Source organism: Dermacentor albipictus, unplaced genomic scaffold (assembly GCF_038994185.2).
Source record: "Dermacentor albipictus isolate Rhodes 1998 colony unplaced genomic scaffold, USDA_Dalb.pri_finalv2 scaffold_35, whole genome shotgun sequence".
Lineage (NCBI taxonomy): Eukaryota > Metazoa > Arthropoda > Arachnida > Ixodida > Ixodidae > Dermacentor > Dermacentor albipictus.
Genome location: NW_027225589.1, coordinates 1,457,993 through 1,484,216, shown reverse-complemented (window position 1 = coordinate 1,484,216; position 26,224 = coordinate 1,457,993). Strand labels below are relative to the sequence as shown.

General features: G+C 45.1%; 1 protein-coding gene across 3 annotated transcripts in view; it reads right to left on the bottom strand.

The window, feature by feature from the left end:
• Window positions 1–10,831: 10,831 nt before the first annotated feature.
• Window positions 10,832–26,224, bottom strand: part of LOC135897255 (uncharacterized) — a 99,335-nt gene continuing 83,942 nt past the window's right edge. For all 3 annotated transcript variants that reach the window (XM_065425839.1, XM_065425840.1, XM_065425838.1), the window contains exons 2-5: window positions 20,170–20,316; window positions 19,061–19,162; window positions 17,050–17,151; window positions 10,832–11,140 (exon numbers count right to left, since the gene is read on the bottom strand). In XM_065425839.1, the coding sequence (XP_065281911.1) occupies window positions 11,106–11,140; window positions 17,050–17,151; window positions 19,061–19,162; window positions 20,170–20,305 (375 nt within the window). In that variant the 5' untranslated portion in view covers window positions 20,306–20,316 and the 3' untranslated portion in view covers window positions 10,832–11,105. The remainder of the gene's footprint in view (window positions 11,141–17,049; window positions 17,152–19,060; window positions 19,163–20,169; window positions 20,317–26,224) is intronic.

The following is a 26,224-nucleotide window of genomic DNA, read 5'->3' as shown; positions in this document are numbered from 1 at the left end:
CGCGTTTGTCAAGTCTACACACACTAAGGTACCTGACAAGGCACCACAAAATAACAAACTTACTTCGGCAGCATCAAAAGGCTGTGCTCAAATCGTGCGTCCAGAGGAAGTTTTGACATTACACTTCATCGGAAGAGCATCTTTGCCGATTGAAGCAGGCGGAATTCACGCTCAAATATTGTGGAGAAACCGCAATACGATAGAAAAACACAATACAAGTTTTAATGTCACGCTCCAATTCCGTCCTTACAGTGGCATGTGCAACGTGGCTCCCTGTCTCTATAAACAAAAGATTTTGAAAATAATGTCGTTCAAGAACTTGCCACGAGGAGGGTGACAACACCAGGCTGCTCTAAACGAGAAGAGGTACATAAGAAACGAAAAATATGAAGTGAAGAGCCGAATATACAGTAAGAGGACGTAAGACTAGGCTCTAAAAACAGAGCCCGAGGATTTTTTTTTTTAATTCTGGTAATGTCTAGATGCTGCCCATTGTAAATCGAGCAGGGAGGCCTTAGCTGATCCAAAACCTTGACATGCTTATATAGTGCATTCTTGTACAGTTTCCGGTAACGCTTGACGACAGAATTCCCTAGACGTTATCTGGATAGGCACGTACCTGTAGATGAATAGCCTATTGAAAAGAAACTGTTTTTCTGCGTTAAAACAGGCAAAGAAATTAGGTAACTTTATTCGAGTAGATGACAAGCGTAGATATCAGGCTAATAAGATGGCACTGAGATCGTTCGCTTGTGTAAACCTAATTGTACACAGCTCATAGTACATTTCTGTCAACAATGCTTTATAGTTTTATAGATTCTGTACATTGGTAACCGACAGTGGTGGCACGTAAGGATGCCGGTCGAGAGTTTAAATCCTTGAGCTAGCGTTACAATGACAAACGTAGAATTTTGCAGTTAGCAGTCTCAGAAGGAGAAACCAGAAATAGAAGAAAGAAATGCGTGCAAGCTATTCCCTCAAGAAAACGTAATTACATGCAGAAAAGATTAAGAGGGGAGAAATCACAGAGCCTTAAACGCAAAGCAGAGCAATTACCCTATAAAGAACGTAATATCTTGTGGTAACAAAGAAGTTAAAACAATATTGTCCGCGAGCGCGACGATTGACGTGTCACATCTTGAACGACATGGATCATTCGTTTGTGTCGTGTGGTGCTATAGGAACCCAGCTAAGGCCTCTTTTCCGCTCTCGCCACTTTGCATGCGCACTCACTCAAAGGCAAAACATTCACTGGGAATTGTTAGCCAACGCCGTAGCTCACCGTGGTGTATTTTGGCTCCGCTTCGAGTAGTGGTGAGAAAAACAAATATCGCCGGTACATTTATCTCGCGCGTTGGCTTCTACGGTTGCACAAATGCCAATGAGTCATGCGCTATTGATCATAGGCCCAACAAAAAAGAAACAGCCGCCACTACATCCTCCGTGCCTGGCGTGCTTCATTGTACTCGAATTACCTCTTAGCCGCTTCAAGTTGCGTTCTCGGTAAGAACGTGTGCTCGTAGCGCCGCATGCAGCCTTTGCAAGCTATGTCCTACGTCCCAGTATTTGGGTACAGTATTGCGGAAGTTAGAACCACGAATGTCGACTATACAGTCAAGCTCACGCCTGCATACCTAATACACGAGCGTCTGCACGCTTCTCTATACTTGTCTGTCTTGGAGCCTTTACTCCCTCTCATATACAGTATTTCTTTAAATTGAACGAACGATGACAACGAGGTAAAGCGTTAAATGGCAAAGGCAGTCGTCAAGAGCTCGTGCCCAAATATCGGGTGGCGGCCCAGAGAGCTTTGGCTGTGCTGAACGGAACTGTCTGAAAGAGAGTCCGAGAAAATGGCGAAATAGCCTCGGGTCGGAAAAAACAGGCAAGCGCTTCCCTACGGCTCTCAGACGGAGACTGCTCAGAATTCAGAGAACGTTTCGTCAAATAGCAGTTTTATGCCATAGCTTCTGGCAAGGTGTCCGCGCAAGTTGCGTCTGCATTCGGTAGAGTGCTGCCAACTAGCGTTCGAAACTACCGTCCGTGGCCTCTGCTCCTCCGTCGCAGACTGGCGTGTTGAAGCTGCGTCGTATTAGGTGTAGGCGACGACGGGTAGGCACCCCCCTGGGCGTTTTCGACTGCGTCACGATCACAAAGCACGCTAGTCGTCCTGGTACCTTGAAGGCGCAGCAGTCATTCATTCGCAGCTTCGACTGCCGCGAACATGTGCACTTTGCCAAGGAGCAAGTGAAAGTTGCCTGATTTCCTCGAGACATATTCTTTTAGTCAGCCAAAGGTGCTTCTCCTATCTAGAAGAAGATCGGAAGTAACCGAAGGTAAGTGCGCAGAGTGTTTTCTTGTTTCCTTATGTTGTCAATTTATTGCGATTACGTTTATTTTATCGCTGCCTAAATATAGGGCCTGAAGTGTTCCTTATACCAACACTGATAACATTGCTGCCCCCAAAAAATATGTGTAGTTGTCTTTTTCACGAGCATTGTTTGTGATACATCATGCGAGCCCATACAAGTGAAATTATTTATTTCAATTAAGCGCGAGAAGAGAAGTTTTTGGTTTTAGGAAGAGAACACAGGCTTCCAGAGCTTGGGTAGAATAATACCTCGTCACTGACACTAGCCAGTACATAAGTCCTCCTGTCATAAGCATCAGAAACACAAGTTTGAAGAAAAAGTACTCATACGAATCTTAGTGAGGCCCGTATTTTCCTAAGCACTTGATGTTTTCAAGCTATGCCAAATATATAGTTGGCCCTGTAAGAAAATCTTTCGCTCTTGGTCAATGTTGCTGTCTGACTCGTGTTCGTTAAAAAACGCAGTCAGATTACCGTTACTTTTCGTAAGGGAGCATCGTAATGCTGTTCCTTAGGCATTCTGAGGAGGACAATGAGCGGTTTGGGAATTACAGTGCTGGATATATATATATATATATATATATATATATATATATATATATATATATATATATATATATATATATATATATATATATATACGCGTGTTGATATCTCTACTTAGCAATCATGGAATTTCCATTGATATTAGGTTGTGCTCCGGGAATAAGCAGTTCGCGATGTAAGTTTAATTGTAAAATATACTGCACAAGTTTCTTTTCTTGAACTAATTGTGAATTGGCACTGTTTGCAACACATCTATCAAGATGTTGAGCTATAGAGGGTAGGTAAAAAATACGTACCCCCCCTTTCTAAAAGTAGGGGAAATGCGATAAATAAGTATTTTCACGTAACTGCTTATCAAGCCTGAAGAACGTAGCTTGATAAAGAGGCTCGGTTAACACTTGCCCGGTGGAGAGACGTTCAAATCCACGTTATCAATGGGCGTCTGCTAGCGCACCTGCCACGCCCTCTATAAAACAGGGCGTGGTAGCTGAGCTGTTCGGCAGTTTGCCTTCAATTTTCTGGCTGAGAATGCCGCAGTGGACTGCATCGCAGAATGGAATACCGAGCGTTTTTGCCCCTCGAGAACTTGTGAACTCTTAGGTTCGATGGGCTTCAACACACGGTTAAAATATCAGTTATTATCATGTTAATACTACTTGTGTGTATGTGCGTGTGTTTGTGGGCGTGTGTATGTGTGTGTGTGTGCGCGCGCGCGTATCTGTGTGTGTGTGTGTGTTTGTGTGTGTGTGTAACAACTGCCGCGGGTCTGCCAGTTGCACTTCACTCCAGCATGCTGGACCTCCAATAGTTGCGGCGTAATGCCTCGCGCATTTACCGTTAGAGACGCTGAATTTGTTTACAACACAATGTTCGCTTTTAAGGGCTGCTTTAGTGAACAATACGTTTAACACTGTTAATGCCGACAACAAAGGACCGTCGAAGTAGCCTGGGCCTAGCAGTCTGGCGCTTGACCAGCAGGGAGGGGACGAGGCAACGATGTCAGATGATTGACGTAATCAGAAATAAGAACATTCAATTACATCGTTACGGAGGGGTCAGCTGTACAAGCTTCGTGAGGGAGAGTGACACAATTACTCTAGCTTGTGCTGAAGGCTGAAATAAAGCCCCTGGCCCTTCTAAAAAGTAGCGCCAACTGCTTACAGCGCCGCCTCCTTCGTTCCAGGTGAAAAAAAAATATTGGAATAAAGCTTCAAGGCCATTCCGCCTCGCGAAGGTGGATGATCAGCGGAGCTATAATCATCGTTGTAAAATATGTGCGCAATCACCGATAGGTCGTTTGCAAAACACAATCGGTGATAAACACGACAAATCAAGCCAAACGTATCGTGCACGAAGCCTCGGCCGAATCGCGCATCCGGACCACTGTGTCAGCCTTCCGTGCGTGGTAGCTCTGTCATGGCACCGCATTAACCGCTTCGCAACCTGGAGGGCTTTCCACAAGAGCTCCCCGCTTATGCGCAGCCTCCTCGGCACGCCCCTCGCTGGTTCGTACCGCCCGCCACTCTCGCTCACGCTCAAATCTGTGGAAGTTGGGCCTCGTGAGCAGCTTGTTCATCGGCAGTAGGCACTATATGCGGCCTCTCCATACTAGCCCACGCAACATACTAACTGCCTCTTCGGTGCCTTGTGCAGACGAGAAAACGCAGCAGATAACTTGTTAGCGACCACCTGTCACACCAAAAGATCGATGCGTACTACGGCCATTAGCGCGCCGTCGGCGCAGCCAAGCCCAGCAGCTGGCTGAGTCAGGAGCTGGAGTAGCTGAGACACAGTTAAATGAAGTCAAATCTATGCACGCGCTCCCTTTGGGATAGGCAAACGATGCGCGCAAGGTGCTCGTCGTCTGCTATGTTCACTTGTACTGAACTTAGAGGCGCGCTGAAGTTATGGTCCAATTCCGTAGCGCAGTATTTCCCTACTTCTAGAAGATACAGGGGTTTTAGACTCAAGGCCCACAGAACGCCCTGACTTAGGAGAAGCAGAGAGCGAACGTTTTCCAGGCTTGCGGCCGCCGCTCAGTGCATGGCAGTCAGTTCAATGAATCTTCCGACCACCACTGGCCCACCAGACGGAGAGGCATTGACGCGCATACGCGCACACACAGATACCGCCCGCGTTTTTGATGCCTAGGAGAAGGATCGAATACGCACGAGAAGCTTAACCACAGGACACATATAATATCGGCTTCACCAACCACCTCGCGTGCTAAAAGGAGACATCACTGGCGATCACACGCAGACATGAGGCCGTCGGGGGCGCCGTGGGGAAGAAGAGAGTAATGCGCGTGCAAATACGAACGTCTTTTAGCCGTTGTGGCTCCCATGGTGTTTTTCAACGGTTACGGCCGACTCAGAGTATTTGAAACATCGGAGCTTTCGGCGTAGCTTCGGGGCCATGACACAAATTGTTCATCACGCAGACCAGTCGTAACAACACATATTTTGGCTAGCACCGCTTCTACAATATAAGACAAAGCACTCTGGGCTCTCATTTCAAGAACCACATGGAACCTACTTATGTAATAATACAGTAGTCCCACATTTATAATAATATTATAGGGTAAATTACAAGCTCCGGAGTCAAACTTACCATGCGCCTATTCTTTTATGGCAGTTTCGTGTGCGTAATCCGCACAGCAATCTTTTTCGACATTTTCGCATGCCTTGTGTATGTTTCTTTTTACAGAAGGAACTGCGATATTTATAATTGTGTAATTACGTTATACCCTGGCAGTATAAATGACGTACTCTTTCTCTTGTCTTCGCTTACAGAGCGCCGGTTCTTGAACATGGCCCTAAGAGTTGCGGCCTGTTTGATCTTGGTGGTTCTTGTCGCCAAGTGTGCACAGAGTGCTCCTCCAAGTAAGTGATGCATTGTTTTTTTCAATCTCTTGAAGTTTATGTTATCCCCAGCAGCTCCTACTAAATGTTCTCAAATCATTCGGCTGGTGTTTTTGTGAACAAGAGCAAATCCGTCCACGAAGCTTACTTATCCGAAACTTACTTACTTTGCAGTACATTACACCAAATTGTTATTTAATACCCTACTACAGGTCAGCTAAAAGGAAAAGGCCTCAGAAATATTGTTTTCCTTTGAGAACCTAACGCATCAACTGCAAGAATTTGATGTCTTTGAATTGGGTGATATATGTTCGAAGTGATATTTGTTTCCGTGCTAACTAAGTGTTTCCTTTAACAGTGGACGGTGCTGCACATAGCCAGCCTTCAAAGCACGTGCTACAACCTAATACCTATTCGGTGTTGCGTCCTTCGCCATCTTCTGACACTACGTGTTGTCCTGAAAAGATGATGTCCTAGCTTCCGTCTTTACGCCGTAATTCACTCACCATATTTAATGTGCCATTCATGCGGAGAAATAGGGGTAGTGCCCAGCGTTCGGCAAGTAACAATGACCCAGTACCCAAATGCTTCACTGAAGCGGTGCATATTCTGCTGAATGACTTGACACGTCCCATTTTACAGTAGACATGAAAAAAGTATATATATATATGTATATATATATATGTATATATATATATGTATATATATATATATATATATATATATATATATATATATATATATATATATAATATACCTAGCTTTCTGTATATATGAAGTAATGAGACAGAGATTTTGCCAGATTTAGAGGTGGGGGCGTGCGTGCCGAACATGCCATCTTGCAGTATGGAGCGTTCAGCGAGCACTTCCTTCCCGCCCTTCCAACGCTTGACATACCTAACCCTTTCTACAGCTCCCCGATTGCCATCCTACTCCTAGCAGGGTTGTCCGTGAGGGTAACCGGAATAGGCCCCTGGGGAGAGGGAGGTTAACAAGAGGACATGTGCCGTTGTTTACCCTGTTCTGAGGAAAGATAGAAGCATGAAATAATCTGTATGAAATAATCTTGAAAGAGTATTCAAGATGAAATAAACATTCATCCATCCATAAAAGAAGAGAATGAGTAAACGAGGTACCAATTAGGTAGCAGAGAACTTTAGTCAAGAATAACGATGGTGGGCATCGTTGCACATGAAGCTAAATATATAAATATACACCCAAATGACCCTGACTTGTAGAAAGAACCCGATAGTCCACACTTACAGAATAAACCAAGTTCCACTATAAACTGTGAGTGAATTCAAATACCTATGAATATACGTTACTTCAACATTGAATTGCAGTAGTCACTTTAAACACATTGTCTCGGTAGTTTCAAGAAAACTCTGGCACCTGAATAATTGCCTGCAATACTGCACATCTGAAACCAAGTTGGCCGCTTATACATCACTAATAGGATCCCAACTGGAATATGGTGACGTCGTTCAGGACCCGCATGTCAAATCAGACATTAACCCGCTTGAAAGTGTTAAGAAAAGAGCGATAAGATTCACCTTAAACTTATACGGCAGGCATATGTTGGTTAGCAATCTCATGAAAAGAAACGCCATTCAAACACTCGAAGCGCGACAAAATATTATCGGCTACAAATATTCTACAATAGAATCAACAGAAACACTAAGTTAGACTTCAACACTTACATGCGTTTTAACAGAGCCAGGCCAACCAGATGGAAACATGATAAAACAATTGTAATGCCTCAGACAAGCATTATGCACATAATTATTCCTCCTTTCCCCGATCCGTAGCACAGTGCTACGCTTTGCCACCAGCGATTGTTAACGTGCCATCAATCTATTCATTCCTTGCTGTTTTTAAAGATTACACGATATAGCATAGTGCAAGCATTCCCTTAATTTTCGTGACCTGCAGCACAAATCATTGAGCTCCTTGTTCAAAATCTATTCGCAGTTTTGCTCAGTGATTGTGAGTATTATATTCTTGCCTTCTTTATGTTTGTTCGTGGATGAATGCCTTTGTTTATTTTTTATATATTATATCCGCTGTCCTCATTGGGGAATCCTGAAGTGATGCATAACTTCTGTCAACGTTGTTTCCTCTGTGTGTTGGACAGTATTCATTTGATAACTTTATGGTATCGCCAGCAGTGTATGTTTGCTTTTGCTCTACATTCAACTTGTACCCACTCCTGCCCTTGGCCGCTCATGGGCAGTTGGCGGTATTTAATAAATAAGAAATGCGGCTTCCGACTAAAAACATTAAAAGAAAAGAAACCAAGACGTTTCGGCTCCCGTATGGGGGCTTGTTCAAAAACCGTACTCTGAAGCAGTTCAAACCAGATTTTGAACTTTCGGCTCCCCGTATGGGAGCCGAAACGTCTTGGTTTCTTTTCCTTTAATATTTTTGGTTGGTGTCCGTTTTACCCTTGCCTATGAGCGATCCCACCAGACGACCTTCCATAGAATTCATTATTTTAGTAGAAAGCTATGTGAGCCCTGTACATTGAGTCTATCAAAGCGTCACAGTGTCACACACATCGTAAGTGCCAGGTACAGACACACAGTGTCACAGAATGCACACTGTTAAGTCACATTCACTGTTAGGTGAACAGTTAAGTCACAATTTGATGTACAATACGGGGTCCTCTAGTAATACCGCAGTGACTTTTCAAGGAATCAAACATCATGTGCAGCAAAGCATTCCACTGAGATGGGCGACGACAATACCCCCTGTGAATGAGACATCCCAACGTCAAACAGTGGTGCAGCTGGGCAGGCAAATGTGCCTTGTCATTTGTTGTGTTGTGTTCGCGTTTCATACTGGTGTGATATTACCATGCAAGTGCAATATCTGCCCACCGGCAACCATCCCTTACGCAGAATCCTGTAATCCTGGCCAGCATGATGACTACGACGAGGAAAAAGAAGTAACTACTTGTCAGGGCTTCAGCCAAGAAAGCGACTGCAAGATGATCCTGGAAGCCGATGGTTGTCGACGTTGCCAATGTCCACGCGCTTGTCCATCCATCTATTGTGGTCTACGTTGCCGGCGCGTGTTGAGGTCTGGGGCCTGCCCCTACTGCGACTGCCGCAGAGGCAAACAGGTGTACGTGCTGGGAAAGAAGCCCTAGTGCGCCATTTCCTAAAGTATTGTCTGTCTGCTTTGAGATAACGTATTACGTTTACCTTTGGCATTGTATTACTCACTGCATAGACTTGAACCGCTCAAGTTGTCATTCTGATAATTTCATGGATGCGCTTCTGCTCACGGCAAGAATAAGGTTCTTTTTTATTAGACTTTGATCTAGTGCTATTGAACTGAAATTCTTCTGCGCAGGTGAAAATGCGGAATAATAAAAAGAAACACTAGCTCATATCTGATATGTTCATGTCGCAAACAGGCTTACCGCAAATTGGGCTTTAATTGTCTAATGTCTCAAAAACGTGCTGTATTTTTCACGCACGCCGAAGTGAGCGGAAACAGCAAGTGCGATCAGACAACTCATGCGTGAATGGTGTGCAATAATTCAGACTACCTTGTGCGCATCGAAATATCTGGCGCGAGAATTTTACAGCGACAACTAATAAAGTTTGTTTCCCGCTGTCTTCATATCGTCCGTGGCAGCCATCGTCTTGTTCAATCGTAAGAAAAACTCGCAAAAGAACAACACTTCAATTATCTCAATCAGCGAGTCGATCATAACCGATAAGTGCGGGGATGTTAGCGATGATATACATTTATCACCCTCGAAGGCACAATACATTTCCCTATATATGAGATCTATCGGGTGCCACATAGAACAGACAAGTGAATGAGGCGGACAACAGTGCTACGGCAGTTAAATATATATTAATATCACGAGTGAAGTAATTATATGAATGCAGTTCTCATACATGCTCCCTAAAATTGGGCAATGAATCGCTGTCCCCTTCTCACCTGCCTTTTGTTTATGTCCATTACAACCGAAAACCCACCGCTATAGCCTAGTAGCTACGTCGGTACATCGGTACATCACTGAGCTTGAAATCGAGAGTTCGATGACGGGCGTGGCGCCCAAATTACGATGGGCACAAAATGCAAGAACGCTCGTGTGCTAAGAATTAGATTCGCGTTCAAAGGCGCCAGGTGTCCCAAAATTATTACGGAAGCCCCAGCCACGGCGTGCCTCGTACTCAGATACTGCTTCTGGCACGTAAAATACCATTATTTTCCGATCACACCGCCATGAACCTGCATCGACTAAGTGAAATTACAGTTCTTTTCAATATGAATGCACAACAGGCGGCCTAAAAGTGACGGTCTCGTTGGCACTTAGAGGCACACCCATGCCTTTAAACACGTAACGAAACCGAGAAGAAGTGTGTAAAAGTCCAATAACAGCCATCCTCGTGTGTCCGCAACTTACGGACATAAAATTGCGACGCGTTGTATGTGCAGCTATTCCGATACTAATGCGTCAATTTAAGTTATATTCAGCGATTAAGATTTGTACAGGCCTATGTTCATCTTGAAATATAATTACCGGCGTCATTTAAGATGTGCTTAGAGAACTTGCCTCTTTTGTCGCCACAGAAGACTCAGTCCTTAGTCTCAAATTCAATGTTCTCGCAATTGTCATTGTAATGCTAGCAAGTTTTCTGGAAGTACCTGTTCCGAAACAGAATATCACCGACTTAAAACAAGCAGACACTGGAAAAACGAATGCTGGAGAAAATCCCTTTCCAGCTCACACGCATTCATTTGCATTGGCGGACTCACCTGTTCGAGGGCACGGAAAAGGAACGTGCCCGCAGTAAGCGCTTTCATAATCGGGCTGGCAATAACTGCCGTGTTTGGTGGAAAGGTACCAGTGAAAGGAAGATTTCGTATAAACTGTTTATGACGAAAGAAATCAGCAGGTTTCAGAGAGCTCACTCATAAAGGAGGTTTATCAAACTATGTAGCTTGCCCCCCCCCTCCCCCCCCCCGCGAAACAAAGAAACAGTATACGCACCCAATGATTACGACAGGTCAAAATGAACAGGGCTGGACGTGTAATCAAGTGGTGCGTGTTCATGAGCACACATTTTATTCGGCGAGTCGGTTATTTACTTCGTATTAGTGGAGCATAATTTAACAATATTCATTATGTTGCGTGATTTAAATAAAAAGAATCGAGCGAAGCATTCTCGAAAAGTGGCGAGTCTTTGTATAATATCCAATGTGACGTATGTAGTAGAATTCGGAGCAAATGCAAGGTCCGCACAATCGGTTCTCTGTCCACACGCTTGTCGTGCCGGTAGTGCAGGCGTCTTCTTGTACCGACTCTAGCCCCCCCTGCGTGGGCCTTGCTTCATGTAACCTGCATAAGAACATAAGACATGAGCTCTGAAAACATCCGAGACAAGCTTTCTTTTTTTGCCTGTGTTTAAGATCGAACTGGGTAAGAAATGTCAAAGGTGGGAAAGTTCATGAAATTTTACAAGCTACACTTCGTACTTCGTCTACGGAATCATTCAAGCAAGGTTTTATTGGGCGCCACAGTGCAGACTGCAGATGTCAAGCTAAGCTCGGTATTTTGTGATATGAGGCACAAATTTTGTATTTTAGGACATGGTATAGCAACAAATGGAGCTGTTGATGTCAATACTTTCTGAAATACAGTGTAGCAGGCCGACGATATGGTCAGGTGTCTGACCGACGATCAGACTGAATTAGAGTGCACCCTACTCCTGCCCATTCCATCGTTTATTTATTTATTTATCGCCAACGCTCTCCAGGCTCAAATGCGTTCCACACTGGAAGGGTAAAAAGCCAAATCCGTATCAATTCAATTTATGAAAAGCCATGGTAAAGAACAAGTTTAATTTTCTTTTTACAATCAGAGATAAGAGTGTGGGAAGCAGCAGTCTGACATAGATGAAATATATGAAAGAGAAGGGAAAAAAATTGTCTTTCAAAACGGGGTTATAATTCATAACAAATTTTATGAACGGGACAAGCCGGAAACATGGTGCACTGCAAGGTCGGACAGTCTTAAAGCGGTCTCCATGGACGTTACAAAGGCACGACGCAAATAAGTAGAAAAAATGAAACAAGTGATTAGAGTTTGATTGCTGTACAACGTGTTTACAAAAGTTAGTTTCGAGCGTCGGGCGCCGTTACAGCGCATAAGGCTTGGGGCATTCTGCATCACCGCGGGCATTTTTCGCATTTTTCGCTCAGTGCTCCCTTCAGTTGCAGCTCTTTTTTGCATAATGCGTCACCGCAAGCAAGGTTTTGACGCCTCTAAATAGCAGAGAGATGGCGGTTCGCTGGCGGAGGAGATTTCTTTATTAGAAGTGAAGGTAGGATGGTTTAGAAGGGCGACCAATGAGGGAGGTGAATTCGGGTGGGAGCACGGCAACGGGAGCATATTGGCAGGTGCGTATTCTCGTTAGAACTATCAACACGTCAGTGTCGTTGCTAGATGATGCGCGACTACTGCAGACTTTTTTCGAGTATTTTCAAGTTGGCCGCCTTCTTAATAAAGAATCGCAGTGCCATCCTGCTTATAAAAACTCCAATCACTCCTCGTTGCGCGGGTGTCTGCATTCGCGAATATTGTAGAAATGGGAATGCGCGACATAATTGCGAAAGCACAGGGCAGAACCGAAAGGATTCCACATGTGCTCTCCAGTCTCTGTTCTGCAATATAGCACACTTTCGCAAATGCAAATAATTTCTGTAGCATTAATAAGGCATCTCTTCATCGCATAAATGATCTGTACTTGGTCCGTTGGCAGCAAAACGCTGCTGGGTGCATTTATGAGCTCACGGAGTGACCCATTGTTCAAGAGTTTTCTTATACCCTGATATACGGACCAGTATGCTGAGCATTAGTGCAATAAACAGACGCCTTAGTAATGGCGAAAATTTGATTTGCATTTGCGAAAACGCGCTGTATTGCGAAACAGAAATTGAAGAGCGGATGTGGAACCCCATCGGTTCAGCCTTGTGCTTTTGCAAATATGTTACGCATGCCTATTTCTAAACAAAAAATATACGCACATGCAGACACTCGCGCAGTTCGGACAGATTGAAGTTTTCCTACCCGGATATACGGTATATGAGCCACCCAATTTTGCTTGCCCGGCACCGAGCACCTGGTCGACTGCAATAACTTAATGATATTTTCAGCAAGTAGTATGTTGGACGTAGAATTATTACCTGAGGATTTTAACTCTGCATAACAAAGGTTGTTTTCATTTGCGATGCACGACCCCTGATTTCTGAATTAGCACCGATGGGCAGGGATAAGGAAGAGAGCAAAAATTCTCTTTCTTAGCGGCGAACACTACATATCACAGTTTTTTTCCATGATGCTAAGGATCTGCTTTTCGAAGAAGGGTGGATTTTACATGTATCGGCCTCTAAGCATAATATGTATTCCCCAAAGACCATTGCTGTAGGCCGATGCAGCAGTTGTCGCTTTATTATAACAAGAAATGACCGGGGTTTTGACTGGATGACAAGCGTGACGAGGAAAAGAGAGGCAAGGAGAGCACGACAATTTTTTTAGCGTGCTTCACGGTTAGTGAAGGATGAGCGCGCACTTGCGAGCCTACATCTGTCCTTATAACAAAAAGCCTGGCTGGGTCAAGTTCGCACTTCAACGCCTGCCACCCACGACATCTTTAGTTCACTCCTAGTTGCGACCGAGTTTCCTGCTGTGGTGGCTAAAACAGCAGTGCGGATGAAAGAAGAGGGGAGCGGGGGGGGGGGGAGGGGGGGAGGTTCGCATAGGATGTGGAGGAACTGCGGGCCAACTCCTTGCAGTCTTGACACCGCAATTGAAGAACAGGGCAGTCTGATTGATTGTCACCCATGGGTCGTATCTACCCTGTCTTTTTGTGCATTGATCGTTCTTGTTCTGTGCTAGCATATTGTTACAAAGAAAAAAACATCTTATTCTAATTGTGTTGGAATAGATAAAATGCACCCACACCTAATTCCTGAATAGTCACATTGCCGTGTGGCGTTGTGCCCTTGCTTGGGCCCTGCTAGACAACTTTGGAATTGTCTAAAGCAACAGGCTGCAATTTGGCTAACAATGAAGACTACATTGGTTCATCACTCAAAAAAAAAATTAATGTTTTTTTTCGCACTTTCCCATTCCAGCTTTCAGTTCCGGTAAATAATCAGACACTAATGTGGGAAGTTGGGTCCAGCCAGATTGCTTATTCAACTGTTTTGAAGTACCATATGCGTGGCCTACGGTAGCCGAGAAGGACTTTGTTTTTAAGCGGTTTAATTTACAAATGCGTGCAAGATGAGCACGGGCTGACAGCAGATTACCCGCTTTCACTTTTGAGTGCGTTCGCTTGCATCACACCATGCGTATGCCGAAGCTTGTAGGGTAAAAACATAAAGCCCAGTTTTCAACTCCTTAAGCTGCGCAGTCATTGTGAACTGCTACATACGCCAGCACATTCACCCCATATGGGTCAGGTAGGTCGCTTTTCTGGCACGGCAATTCTCTGCTTCTCGCCACTTGTCAAGGGGCACAATCGCCCGCGCAGTGCCGAGAAAGGCCTCTTGTCTTTTGATGTTAAAAAGTCGTGTCACACGCTTCTCGTTCGCCCAGCGCCGCTGTTGGGGTGCTGGGAGGAACTGTTTTATATAAAGGCGCTCGGGTCTCCAATGGAACACGGAGGTTGCATCGTCGTTATGCGAGCCAAGTAGCGTGTGTATACATGGAAGTGACCGATTAGAGGGTCACGCACTCCGTTACGCGTGAGCTCGCACGTCCCGTCTGGCTTCCGGGCGTAATTTCGGAAAGTTGTCTGGCAAGGTGCTCCGGCCCATCAGTACGGGCATTTGCGAAACCTCGCCTTCGGCATGGGCCTCATGCACCCTTCGCGTATACGCCTGCTTTCTATCACGACGCGGCTGCTTGTCGAGGATGCCACGAAGTGCGGACGTGGAAAGTGCGCCCGAGGAATGCTACTCTTGCTTCAGCCCCGCGGGTCATGCAATTTGATTTTTCTCGCTACCTGTATACTTCGGACCTGCTATTAACGGTGACTGCCCGATCAGTAAACGGCCTTGAGGCGAATATACAGGAAGTGCTTGTTTTTCGTCTTTGAGCTTTCTAGAAACAAAAAAAAAATAAATGGGCAGCATCTCCCTGAGGGCTAGCATGTAAAGCAATAACAAGGCTTAGCGTTGAGCTGAAGCTTCCTAGACGGTCTTCTAATGCTATCTCCGGCTGGTCATTTCTGAGCACTCTGGAGCGCTCTCGCGAGCGGCGTTGTCTTCGGCTGGTTGAAAGAGGGTGCGCGCCCTGCGTTCGGGTGGTTCTTCTCCATTGCTCTCCTCTATTTTGGAGCGCTCTGAGGCGCTCCGAGCCCTGTCGTCGGAATAGTCATCGAGATTGAAACGTCATCGCAGCGCCGCATCGCTGCTGTTGGCGGCGGCCCACCGTAACCTTGGCAACCTAGGCCACTGCAGGCTGGCGTCTCGACGGACGCTCGTCCCGCCGGCACGTCCGCCGGTTTTTCCGGCCGCGCCGGGAGCTTTGGATAGGCGAATCATCGGACGTTCGAAGTAGTCACGTGGCTTCGCATCGGCAATTTCCTCCTCCGAGAGCGAGTCGCACGTTCAGCTTACGCGCTTGTCCCCTACCTTTGAGCTCGGGAAACGCCCGATCTACCCGACTCTGCTTCGGGGTATACAGGCGACCAGTCGAAGATACCATAAGAATGCGCGCGGAGGCATCTTCACGGGATGCACCACGAAAAGTAACCGATGATAGTGATCTAAAGAAAGGAAAGACGCTTCATTTTGCAACCCGTGAGGGAGCGCGGCGCAGCGTCGTCAGGGTAGAGGGAGTGGGAAGTGAAAGATGCTAGAGAAAGAGGGAGGATGTAACTGCCGCTGCGCGACCCCCCGCGATAACTCAGTTGGGCTCTAGAGCTCGAAGTCGTGAATCGCGTTCGTGTTGCGGCGGCCGCATTTCCATAGAGGCTAAATGCAAAAAAAAAGAAAAGAGAAAGAAACGCCGGTCACTTCCTATTTAGTCGCATCATAAAGAACCCCGAGTGGTCAAAAATGATTTCGCTGTGTGGTTGCGCGGCAGCGCACTTCAATGGTGCACGAGACGAGACAGAAAGTGACGTTGTCAGCGTTTCTTGCTCGAACTGCACTGTCTGCACCGATCTGACCACTGTAAGCACAAACTGTGTGGCATGCCCACAGCTTCACGGCAAATGACAGTTTTAGCGGAGCGCTTCCGGTCCGCTCTGCAGATACCGGGCTATCCTAACAAATTTGCACAGAGCTCCTGCGCGCGACATTAACGGGGTCGCTCAAACGTGTGCGGCACAACGCTCATACCGGCCGCTGAACGTACAGAACGCTGCCCACGTTGCGTTGCGTTCTAGCGAAGCGTTATAGCGGCGTCTGCTTGGTTTCTTGATCTTCCTTTTTTTTCAGAGTGCATCACTGGCGTCTCTAGGTGACGCGTTTGATGAATGAGCAGAATCAAACGCAGTTCATGCAGCCACGGGTGCGCATGAAATGTGAGTGGAGCGGAACGTAAGCGATGCTCTGCTAAAACTGTGCACCATGTGCACACAACGCTCATACCAGCAGCTTAAGGCAGAATGCTGCCCTGGTGGTGCTGCAAAGCCGCTTCGTCATTTAAGTCTCGAAACTTTCATCTGCTCTGTGGCAGCAGTGTGTTGAGGAATTTGGACAAGTTTCCGTCCAGCATTTTGATGGGCAAGATAGCCAAGACAAAAAGACAAAGACAGCAATATATATATATATATATATATATATATATATATATATATATATATATATATATATAAACTGCTCTTCCCGTCAGAGGCAGGCCAGGCCTTGAATTGTAGCAGCGTCCTCCCCCAGCCTGACAGACCAGAGCCGGTCTTCTGGGCATTCGCTGAGCAGTGTAGTCTCCCACTGCTCAGTGGTTTCTACTTTAGCAAAGTATTTTGTTGTATTATTATTTACTGTAGGCATATATTCTTGATGTGTTCAGATATAAAGAACGCACCCCATGCGTTGAGACCATGTATATACTTTGCTTTTTGCATAATAATATTCAATTGTTGATGACGTCATCTCTACAGCCAATCTGGCGCCAGCTCGAGGGTTATATAAATTTATAACTGCAATGGCAAAGAAGTGTGTGCATATTGTCAACATTCGTACTTACGTACGTCAAAATGAATACTTCGAAAGATCCTCTACCGCAAAACGTACCGCATTTGCAGTAGGGACACTTTCCTCTCCTCTGCCTGACGAGACATCCGTGCTCCTCCGGGCAGTTCCCGATCGGCGGACATGACAGGCTGCCCACCAACGCTGCATACGGTGACAACGAGCAGTAAAACAGGGCACGCGGACTGCGGCTCATTGATTAGGCAGCAGTATTTATTTATTTATTTATTTATTTATTATACCTCAAAGGCCCAGAGATGGGGTATTACATGAGGGATGGGGGATGAGTAAAATGAATATAGCTAATGATCTATACATGTGAACCACAGCTACTCTCACAAATTAAAATAACAACTTTCCCCATGACACCTTGTGGAAGCGTTTGTGACGAGTGGTACGCGCAGAAATTATAAATTAATAATCAGTAAATTAAAGAAAAACCCTGCCTGATGTCTGTGAATGTAATACAGAGTGCATAATTTAATTGGTACCTTCTTAAGCTGCACACTTGATCACTGTGAGTGAGCTTTGTTCTCGAAATGTCACCCCTTCCGCAGACGTGAAAGGATCAAATAGAGGTTACTTTATTAGGCAGAGATGTGGCTTTCGTAGCATAAAAATGATAAATTGACGCTTCGCTTAATCAGAACATGTTCGCTATACTGCACCTTTTGTCAAGTAGCGACAGTGAGTTTTTTTTCTCGACATGTTTAGACGCACAGTATGCTGCCCCAGTTAGTTTCACAGTGAATCTTGACATTCTTGTTCAACGAGCAAATCGGTCTCTGCTTACACAAGCAGTGTGAACATACATAAATTGTGTGCTTTCTTAGGATGGCACTTTATGCAGTAGTGGCACGAAGTTCACATGCAAAACCATCTTTTTTTACCTTCAGATAATTTGACATACATTCTCACATTATAATGAATAACATATTTATCCCCTGCGAACAGTCGATAGAACATTTGAACTGAATCTGCATGCGAAAATGCGCCACTTTCAAATCAAGTGAAGGTAGCGTTTACTATCTCGCCAACTTCTTGTAAAAGTTTCGGGAGTGTAATTTATGCGAACATCTAGATGGCATAGTCGGTAAATATTCTCGCACAGATGTTTGGGCGAAACAATAGGAAAGAACAAAACAAATCCAAATAGACAGGACTCGCGCTCGTCTTGTCAACGTGCCCTTGTATGGCTCCTTCTTTTTTTTTCGTGCAGAAAAGCATGTAAGCAAGTAGGAACTGTAAAGCCCGCATCTGTATCGGGGGGGTGGGGGGGTGGGGGGGACACCATTCGCACAAATGGGGGCACGTAGAACTCGTCCCCTAGCCATCGTTACTGCAAGATGCCGTGGAGGCACTTCTCAATGCTGTCACTGAAGAACATTCACTAGATCGAAGTTTTTCGCCAGTGTACAGCCTTTATTTAACGGTGGCTAGCAGTTAGGAAATTCGCAAATCAGTCGATAGAGTCTATTCTTTATTTACACTATCGGAGAACTTGACGCAAACAAAGGGATTTCGAGGTCCTACTGAACGAATGTCCATTTAGCCCCAACGCGTAGCCTTCCAAGCATAACGCCATGACGAGGCCAATCCCGCGTGTCTTTGATGTCCAGCTTGCAAATAGGTGGCGCTGTAGACAGCATGTGTATGTAGACGCGCGCAAACTGCATAGCTATTCAACTTGCGTGGGATCCTGCAATAGTTGTCTAGGTGCTCTCCACGTGGCTTGGGTGCAATCAGGAATATTTTGCTGATAAACAGTTATTATATGTTCAGTGTTATTTTAGATCACGTCAGGGGTTCTGAAGCTTAGAAGTACCCGGAGATCATATGCACTATTCACAGTATTTATGAGCTCGGTGTGAGTAACTGTGTGCAATAAATGAAACGATCAATTGAGTAATTGGTAGTTTTTTTTTAAATTCTTATGACACTTTGATTCGTAGAGCATCTGCAACCAGAGCGACAGACGCCTGGGTTGCACTATACCTAGGCACCACGTTATACAAACAGTAACCCACGTGATCGAAATATGACGTCTACTCACCGCATTTGCAATAGGGACACTTCCCGGTCCTCTGCAGAACGTAGCACCCATGTTCAGTGGGGCAGCGTAACTGAGGACACTCGAGGAGTTCGTCAACAATTACTGCGGACAAAATTGGCGGCAAAATAGTGCAGAACAAAGGTGGAATATTAGTTACACTTCTAGCACCTTCCCTCAGACGTAGTTGACCTACTTAGCATAAAATAGGCGAGATTTTATATTTTTCAAAAATACTCTGGAGCTATTGTAGCACCATTAAAAACACAAATTGCACAGGACCGGACATCACGCTCCGCCAGCCCCCGGGCTGTCTGAGGTGCACATCCCTTTATCGTTTCTACTTGTTTTAATTGCCATCGAATGTCTTCGTGCACTGCCAAGCAATTTTACCAAGAACGAGTTATTTGGAATGTTACTCGGGAATAGGTTTTAAGATCAGACGCATATGAAAGAACTGCACATGGGTAAGATCAACAGGCAGCGCGGAACCACGTTACTTTATCTGCCGTTTATCTTATTACTGAACAAATTAATTTTGATCCCTCTATTTCATTCTGTAGATTGTAGCTTTTTCTAATGCGCCAAATTGGGCTTTCTAGTGCTCGTGAATCTTGAGAAAACGTCCCAAGAAATGCAATAACCCTGTCGCTGATATAGTTTTCAAATGCATGGAAGTTGCGGAAACAGCTGCGGTGCTGCTGCACTGCAGCGCGATATACTAATCCTGTGCTTTCCTCTAAAAAAAAGTCTGAGTGGTATAAGTAAATAAATCTTTTCCCGCATGTACATTGCAATGAAGCTAAAAGTAAGCTATTCAAGCATAACGACATTTCTATGCCTTAAAGAAAGCTTAATTTTTTTGGTGTGCGTACAGGTAAAATGAAATAGGTGGTCGCATTACTAAGTAATGTAGTGCGAAAATAGCTGCAATACAGAAAGCATACGTTAGGTCTGAATAAAGGTTTGAATTTTGGAAGTTGACCATCGCTATCGACTTCTTTGGCCACTAAATTTGGCATTTCAGGCGCCAGGGGCGGCATTTTTCGAACTTTTCCGTCATCCCTTTCTACGACGTTTCAATAGTGACAGAAATATAGGCAGGTACTCACAAGGCTTCCTATGTCGTTCAGCACTGTCCAACGTCGCACTGTTGATGTCCGCACAGTCGCAGTGAGCACAACCTGTGTAACGTTCTCGTACGACACGGCATCCAAACTCCGTGGGGCACTCAAAGCTCGGACACATTATGTTGGGCTCTGTGAGGAAGGAGGGCGTAGCGTTAAAGGATGACGCACATTCCGCCCTCCGTAGACTACGTGAGTGTAAGCAATTTGAGAACATGAAATGTGTGACACTCATATATGCAATCGTTGGCATGAAAGCGATGACACAGGCACACAATAAACAAATTCGTTTGTGTATACAACCCCACTTGAATAATTTTTCCTTCATCGTGTCATGCTTCATGGCGCATAGAAAACTTATGCCAACTTCTGATATTTCGATAAATAGAAACCAAGAAAAGGACGTCCGATTGGCTACCCGGCATGTGCGAAACAGGATGACGGATTGAAAGAAAAACATGAACGGCAAAGCCAAAATGAAGAAAGCGTTCACGTGGTGGACACAGGGTTATTATAAGCGCCTTCACAGGTATGTTCTTTTAATAAAAAATGTCCAGAGTGCTCGTAGTTTTCTCTAATATAATGATTCAGGCCTAGCATCCAGGATCTTCGCTTTTGTGGAGTGTAGAACGTCAATTGGTGAAGCGTGGTCAGAAGAGGGTAAAGTGGTATGTCCCGTCACAGTTATCTTTGGGATCACATCCTCTGATCATGCACGCGTTTAGTTTAGTAACCATTCGTGAAAAACAAGGAATCACCTAGATATCTCTCCATCACAATATAATGCAAGTTCCCCACATTCCCATGTACATTATTTTTCTTTTTCTACTACAGCGTGACATTGCACAATAAAACGGCGATTATTTCTCGTTGCTTTCTTTAAGCTTTTCTTTTTCATTCGCACTAACACGCTGAGAATAGTGGGTGAAAATTTGCAACGCGTATATTTCTTACAGAAGAATCGAATATGGACACATATTCTTCCTAAATATGTCCTTTCGAGGGATATTATAAGTCAAGCGTGTCACTTACCCTACCCACTTTTACTGGTTAGCCGGCAGATAAGTTAAGGGCCAACGCCCCACAGTAGAAAGGGTAACCACGGACGATGCACCACGCTTGCGCTATTACGCCACTTAGCTCATCGTTACAACCAATCGAAGTTACATTGTCTGAGCTGCTAGCTCAAACGAGAATACAATGGCGCGCTCAGTGGGCGCTGAGCTACACTGATCCTGCATAAATAGTGCTTCATTAAGGGTGAAAGAATCGCCGTTTTTATATGTGCGGAATGAACTCTGTGAAAAGTCTCCGTCATTATCCGTTTACTTTACTATTTGCACCAACGGCTTGTCCATCTAGCCATTCCATAAACGAACAAGCACTGGTGAGGGTAGCCTGACGAAGAGCTCAGCTCTCAAGGTTGCTATAGTGCCGGCGTCCAATATCTGAGACCGGTGACCCGTGAAGAACAGTGTGTGGGTGGCCGCCTTCCCTTTTTCTTGCTCCGATCCAAAATCATTGATCATTGCGTGCAGTTCTGGCGACACACTTACACGGCATTGGAACACGTGTTCTGGTGCCGCGGTCAGGTTGCCGCAAGCCTTTTGTGCTGGCCGAAGGCCTGCGACATGCAAGGAGAGAGTTGGCCTCGTTTGCTTGGCGTGGCGTGCCGGGGAAACGATGGCAAGCTTCTGTCAGCCGCAAAAGCTAAACTATTGGCACATTTTATGACTTGCAGTGAGCTACTTTTATGGTAGACTCCTTGGGTATTCATTCTTGTACGACCCGCTATACGCAGCGTGTCTGAACTATCTATGAGCCAAGACTTAAAAATATGCATATGCCACGTTTGGACAGAAGCTAGCTACCGTTGATGACCGTCCCTTGGAGACACTCAGAATGCGTTTTGCATTCCGCCTAATGTTTTGACTAGTCTTAATTATTCAATTATTCAACTTCTGACATATTATAATTAGATGAAAAGTGTGAATGAGAAAATTGGAGACCAATATGGAAAACCCACGATACAGCTTTCTGTTGCTCAGTGTGCACTACATGAAAGTGTTTTGCCGAGCCTGAAAAAAACCGGCAAATACGCGCAAAAATGCCGCGCGCTGGGGTCTTCAGGCACATTTCGTGTATTCGCGGGCTTCTACCCTCGACAAACATCATGCATCGCCTTGACTTCGTGACACAAAAACTGGAATGCACAGTCGAGGAGGCCGTGTCTGGATCATCCACACTTTCTGCTACCTCGCTAACTCAAAAAAAAGAACGAAAGCTTAACGTCCTTTACCAACCGTCATTTTTGTTGGATCTGCTTTCTGTTTCGATGGGTTTGAGGCAAAGAACGCAAGAAATGGAAAATGGAAAGTTCTATCAAAGTAGTCATCTCAACAATACCGCTTGTGCCTGCTCGTATATAAGATGCAGCAACGATGTTCGTAGCGGCCGATCAAACTGGCACCAGCGCACTTGGTGTCACAACGGAGGCGTGGACCTAGCGGGCAATATATCGTGTTGTTTCCTCACCGCCACAGAACCGGAAACAATGACTCGAGGCACGCCTTGCAAGACCTGATCGCTAATGGTGACCGCTCGGCGGTTGCGTGGCTGTAGGTAGACGGGGGTCGGCGATCGCGCTAGCTCAGCTGCTGCCAGTGCGCGCAGAACCTTCGTTTTCGAAGACCTATTGTGTCCGCGGCGACTGCCAGTGTCGGAAGGTGACGTAAGGACACTGCGCAGTGACGGAGCGAAAAGCAACGCTGTTACACATCTGCCGCTTGTCTTGCTGCGCTTTTTCTCACCTTCTACAATTTGTTGTTTTTTGTTGTTAAGCAATGAATCTGCGACCCAAAGAGTGAAAAGTTAGCTCCTGTGTTGTGAGTTCTGTAGTAAGCAATTTTTACCATTCAAGTCCTCAAAAACAGCGGCCGAGTTACTAAAGCTTTTTTCATTGCTAACTGTTCTTGGCAATCAGTTCATCGCCTTTGGTGAGAATATGCCTATAGCGTCTAGATTCTCTGAAACGTACTCTTACAAAGGGGTCTCACGTAAGATAATTTTGCGAAGATGTGCCCAGTAGACCAGCCTTTGCGTAGAACTGATGCGTTCGAGATATTAAAACTGCTTCATTCGGGTCCAGAACACCATTTGTAAGGGGGGGTTTCGACTTGTAGTTGCGGCTCAATGTCAATCCCTAAAGGTGAGATCTGTAAAACTACATCGGACAAAAAAAAGAAGGATTTTGTGCAGAATAGCGCAAGTATTGGTTCATTTTGAATTCGCGTTACCATTGGCAATTGCATCGCGTTAAGCCGCGCCTTCGCTGTCGATGAAGTTGGCCAATGGGTGCAATGGACTATAAGATATAAGAAAAAGATGGAATAATATTTCTTACATATTTCTCACAAAGTCATTTTATTTGGTAATATATTTGCTTATGCCATTTTTGCCGTATAAATGCTAAACAAAGAAGAAAATGAGAATTAATATGGTGAGTCATCAGGACGCAATTTTTCGTAACAAAGTTTGCTTTATTTCAATTGCGTTAATTGGCGCGTCGTTTTTAGACATTGAAATATTGTAACCAATAATACTATTTCATTCCGCTTCCAGCCTGTAACCAATAATTTTGCGTGTCATGTGTAGCACCTTGCAGCAAGAAACCCGATTCCTACCAGTGCCCATTTGGAAGAAATCACAGTGGGTACTCGCAAGCGTCGCTGATATCACTCACATCAGGGATTAATGATCACCGGCGCCGTTTTGTTTTTATCGCGCTGATCATTATAGTTAACGACAAACGGACGAAAGGCTGCGTATCTGAACATGTTCATACATAGTGGCAGTTTTATGATTATGACCCCCGAAGGGGCAGCTCGACAATACTGTTGTCGTACTTAAAGCCTCAAGCTTCATATTTGCCACCAGTATGTTTTGAGTGCGATATATTATCCGGGGGAACAAGAATTCTTAAGAAAAGCACTCCCTGCCGTGATATGACGTGGTATGTCGCTGAGAATGAGAAACCTATTTCGAGGTCTATTCAACGCGTCCTTAATTTAGACCTCGGATGATAATTTATGTTACAAAAAAGTTAGGCAGGCAGACGCACACACGCGAATAGGGAAACGGACCACACAAACGCCTACTATAATCGGAATGGCCGCACAGTGGCGAAAGAAGAGGGACACGATAAACTTATCTGTGCATGCCCAAGGATGACAACACCACCCGCGAAACATATCTGCCCAAGCTCAAGAGAAGCAGCGCCAACAGTCAGTCAGGGACACGGGCGGGCCTACGTGCGAAATAACTGTTTAGGCATGATATTACATCTTTACATGAGCTGACTCAGGCTGGCCAGCGCCCGCCCTTCTGTTGTGATTGGTACAACAAGCCTCGACCACCGGACACGCGTATTCGTTCCTAGGTTTGAACGGAACTAAAGGGTCACCAAATTTTGGAGCGTATTTACCATCGCCACATCGCAACGAAAGGCTCTGTTGTGTTCCTCCTGCAAAATGCCCTTTATGTTCGATTAATCTCTGACTGATGGAGCCGCCTGCTTGTCCTACAAAATAGTTAACGCAGCTAAAAAGAACTCTATACACTACGCCCATACGATATCCTGCTAAATTCGTGTGTTTTAAGTAATACCTGCCAGGCTTTCTTTTGCCGTTCACATGTTCTTTCTTTCTCTACACAGTGACGCGTGACTTTCCCAAACCACTAGGCACCCGTAAACAAAATGTCAACTTCACATCTACTCCCTACTTCCTAAAGTCGGTACAAGATTCAGTGGACGTAAAAAACTACTCACGACTCTCATGCTATTATTATTGCGTCTCCCTTAAGGTGCTCCTGTCTGCACGCTTAACCTTTCTTAACGGGAATCCCTTCCAAGTATCTAAATTTTCAGTCGTTGTCAGGTAAGTTCTGTCGTTCGAGAGTTCGTTCGAGTGCTCTTTGACTGAGTCCCCGGATAGAACGTAGATAGTCGGACTTAATGACATGATTTTAGCTTTGTCAAGCTCTCACCGCCATTCGCACACCAAAGTACGTAGCACACTTTGAAACCATCCGCGGGCAACGCCACGGCCATTAAAATGCAAATCCGAGCGGAGGTCATGACATCTATGACCGCTAATTATACTGTCGAGAAGTGCTCTCACGAAGAGTACAATGGCCCCCAAGTTGGACAGCCCGTGGGCAGTACTTTACGAGAGATTAATGTCCGGGTACGGTATTAATTACGGCCCCTGAACGCGGAAGTGCTCTACGGGTCTACGAGAAGGCTGCTGCTTGAAGATGGACTGGGAAGAAAAAGAACACAAGAAGATAAATGAAAACAAGCGACGCTACATCCGTCAAGCTGCGCAAAATTGAAAGTCTAGAATTAGTCCCCAATGCACCCCCCCCCTCTCCCCTACCAGACGCGCGCAATTTTTTTTTTTTACGTCTACGATAAAACGCTCGATTCTTTGCTTACGGTAAGACTACCTGCCATTACTGCTTGTTTTACCCCTCCATTATGAATGACTGATGCAATACGGAAGGGAAGAATTTGCCCAGAGCCACCATTTCCAATGTGCTTGACGCAACATGCGGAAGTTATGCAACTTTAGACACTATACCCAATACTTGTAGGCAGCTTCTCTCTTAATACGTGCTCCTTTAGGAGCAGAAGGCAAACCCTGGCCTCTCGCTTCATTGTCTAAATGAATAAATTACCTCGAACCCAACGAAAATACATGTACTTCCGTATCTAAAAAAGGTGCTGAGATTATTGCAATATAGCTAAGAAAATAAGAAAGAAAGGACCTCTATGTTTGTTCAAACTTTATATTTCCAACATCGGTCAGGTACTCTTTAACACTTTATTGGTATTCCATCGAAAAATACCGTCATTCGCATTTTCAGAATTTACGACGATGGCCAAGTGGGCGGGTTTATGAAATATCTTGGAGCTGTACTGTAAACAGTACATGTAAACCTTCATTTCTCTTCGCTATCTGACGGTACAAAGAAGTAA